Source organism: Silurus aristotelis (assembly GCF_946808225.1).
Source record: "Silurus aristotelis genome assembly, chromosome: 15".
Classification (NCBI taxonomy): domain Eukaryota; kingdom Metazoa; phylum Chordata; class Actinopteri; order Siluriformes; family Siluridae; genus Silurus; species Silurus aristotelis.
Window position 1 is genome coordinate 3,963,625 of NC_139588.1, and position 2,792 is coordinate 3,966,416.

General features: G+C 41.1%; 1 protein-coding gene across 7 annotated transcripts in view; it reads left to right on the forward strand.

Annotated features, from left to right (window-relative positions):
- Positions 1 to 835: 835 nt before the first annotated feature.
- Positions 836 to 2,792, forward strand: part of tprb (translocated promoter region b, nuclear basket protein) — a 20,499-nt gene continuing 18,542 nt past the window's right edge. For all 7 annotated transcript variants that reach the window (XM_083562888.1, XM_083562889.1, XM_083562890.1 and 4 more), the window contains exons 1-4: positions 836 to 1,036; positions 2,336 to 2,440; positions 2,525 to 2,598; positions 2,682 to 2,778. In XM_083562888.1, the coding sequence (XP_083419014.1) occupies positions 886 to 1,036; positions 2,336 to 2,440; positions 2,525 to 2,598; positions 2,682 to 2,778 (427 nt within the window). In that variant the 5' untranslated portion in view covers positions 836 to 885. The remainder of the gene's footprint in view (positions 1,037 to 2,335; positions 2,441 to 2,524; positions 2,599 to 2,681; positions 2,779 to 2,792) is intronic.

Consider the following 2,792-nt stretch of genomic DNA (forward strand, 5'->3'; position numbering starts at 1 on the left):
GTTTTTCCATGTCGGGTTTAATTTATCACCTGAAATCCAAACATCCCGATTGCCATTCTAAATATGAGAAGAATGCGGCGCAGAAAAGTAAAGTCAATCTGAGCATGCGCACTCCGTCTTTAGCGGACGTTTTTGAAAAGGCAAAAAAGTTTTCCAGTGATGGTGCCAAGGCAAAAGGCATAACACAAACAATTATGGAATTCATTGCCTTAGATCAGTGATCACCAGTGGATCGATGGGTTGATCTTTGAAACATTCCCTGTGGATCCCGAAAATAATAATAATTATAATATAATATTATTTATTACACGGCTCTTCTTAATGCTGTAGATTACAACGTTCCATTCATTTGAATGGGCTTCCAAACGTTCGCCGATCAATTATTTTTGTTTAACAGACCGTTGCTAATAATAATTGACCGCTGCCTGTCTGTCAATACTATGAATGGTAACAAATAAATACCAATAATTTATAATAATAAATAAAAAACTTTTGTAATTGATTTATTCATTGAATTGAAATGCATTGGTTTTAGTGAGGTTAGTACTCACTCATAGCCATAAATGCAATAGTTCTAATAATTGACAATCTTTTCTTTCTCTGTTTCGGTTTTCGGTTTTGGCCTGGGTTTCCACATTTTTGGTTTTTGGTTTCGGTCAAGAATTTTTATTTCGGTGCATCCCTAAAATATCGTTGGTGTGGCCCTCTGACACAATTCAGGTTTCTCATGTGGCCCCTTGTAAAAATTAATTGCCCACCCCTAATCTAGGTAGTAACTAGATGTGGTTACAGTGTATGCCTGTAGGTGGCAACAGGTGGTCCGCCAACCTCCAAAAAAAGTAGAAGAAGAAGAGCGAATGCGGCGCAAACGGACGAAAAGGAAAAATGGCGGCTGTCCTGCAGCAGATTTTGGAGCGAGGAGAGTTATCCAAACTATCAAAGGCAGTGCAGGGGAAGCTGGAGAAATATCTTTCGGAGCAGCGGAGTGATGCTGACTACTATAAAGCCCAGTATGAGCAGCTTCGTGTGGACAGCGGTAAATATACTGCCCCTTTCCCTCACCGTGCATTGGGCTAAGCGGGGAGACAGGCTAGGCTAGCATGAAGGTAGCTTGCTAAGCGCAGCCGATTTTGATTACTACAACTACCACTAATAATAATAACAATTATAATAATTTGTTATTATTATTAATAAATAAAATCATAATAAGAACATCAGTTATAATATTTTGTGTTCTACAGTACGAGTCAAAATCTCGTGCACTTTTTTTTTTTCTGTATTGTACATTCATAATGCAGACATCCAAACTATGAAAGAACATTATATAATTATATAATCAACCAAGAACAATGTGCTTGTCAATCACAGTCCATCAGTTGTCTTGTGCAAGACAGTGAGTACAGAGTCAGTAGTCCTGTTAGTGCTACTACAACTACTGTACAAATCCGTATTGTGGCAAGAAACACATTGTAGTCAAAGTGAAACAAAACAGTTCATAATCACTTGAAGAACTGAAGGTCATTCTAAGCGAAAAATCTCAAGCACTTCAAATGTGCATTCGTCAAAACCATCCAATGCCGTGATGAAACTCTCATGAGGACAGTTTTTGGAAAGCAAGCGCTACCTCTGCTGCAGAAGATGAGATTTCATGCACTGTACATAGAGTCGGGACTAGAAACTGTTGCTTCCGTGAAGAAACCTCCAGAAGAGACTTGCTTGGACCATGAAACACAAGAAAATGTGTTTGTTAGATGGTATGGATGGGGAACACACGGTTTCTGAATTTGTGGTTCCCACTGTGAAGCATGGAGAAGGAAGTGGGATCGTGTAGAGGTGGGCATGACCCGCATGGCAGCGATGTGTCGTCCTGTCTGGTTTGTATGTAGTGGATCCATAATTTGACCCCAAACACACCTCTAGGCTATGTAAGAATGGAGAAACCATCACAGAGTTTTGAGGAATCCAATATCTAAAACATGTTCTGCATTGTTTACACTGTTTTTGGTTGACTGCATTATTCCATATGTGTTCTTTCATATTTAAGATGTCCTCAGTATTATGTCTTATTCCTCAAAGGGATGTGGGTAATATTAGCCAATAGCAGAAGTGTCCACCTTCCAGAAATCTCCTAGGAATACAGTCATCCTGGTACCTTTTGGGGCTCCTCTTTTTTAGGACGGATAAAGTAGGCGAATTGGAAATGCAGGAAATGTGATTGCGTGATGCAGAGAAGAACGTTGAACTTTTCAGCAGGAGAAATGGTCTCCAGTCCAAGTCATTGTGTCCTGCAGTAGGGATTTTAGCCAACGGTTGTTTTTTGTTTTGTTTTGTTTAGAGCAACAGTACTCGAACCTGGAGAGGTGCTACACGGAGAGCAGGGATCAGTGTCTGTCTGTAACGAAAGATCATCAAAAACTCCAGGAGGAGTTCACATCGCTCGGTAAGCGCTTCAAAACCTTCTAAACCTGTGTGGGTTGAGCGATACCTGCTGTACGTACTGTCTCATACCTCGACTGTTTCACAGACGAAGAGCTGAAATCTCTCCGTGAGAGAACAAAGGAACATGAATCCTCGTACTCAAAGCTGGAGTCGGAGCAGGTAAAAACAAAGCCCATGGGTGTATTTCAGTGACCTTTGCGTGTGATCTTGGATATGATCGAGTGTCGTGTGTGTTTGTGCAGAAGGAGCTTTCTAAAATAAAGGACACCCTGGAGGCCGAGAAGCGAGACCTGGTGCGCACACTGGAGAGAACGGCACAGGAACTCGAGGGCCAGAGTGGTAACTGGAATTTT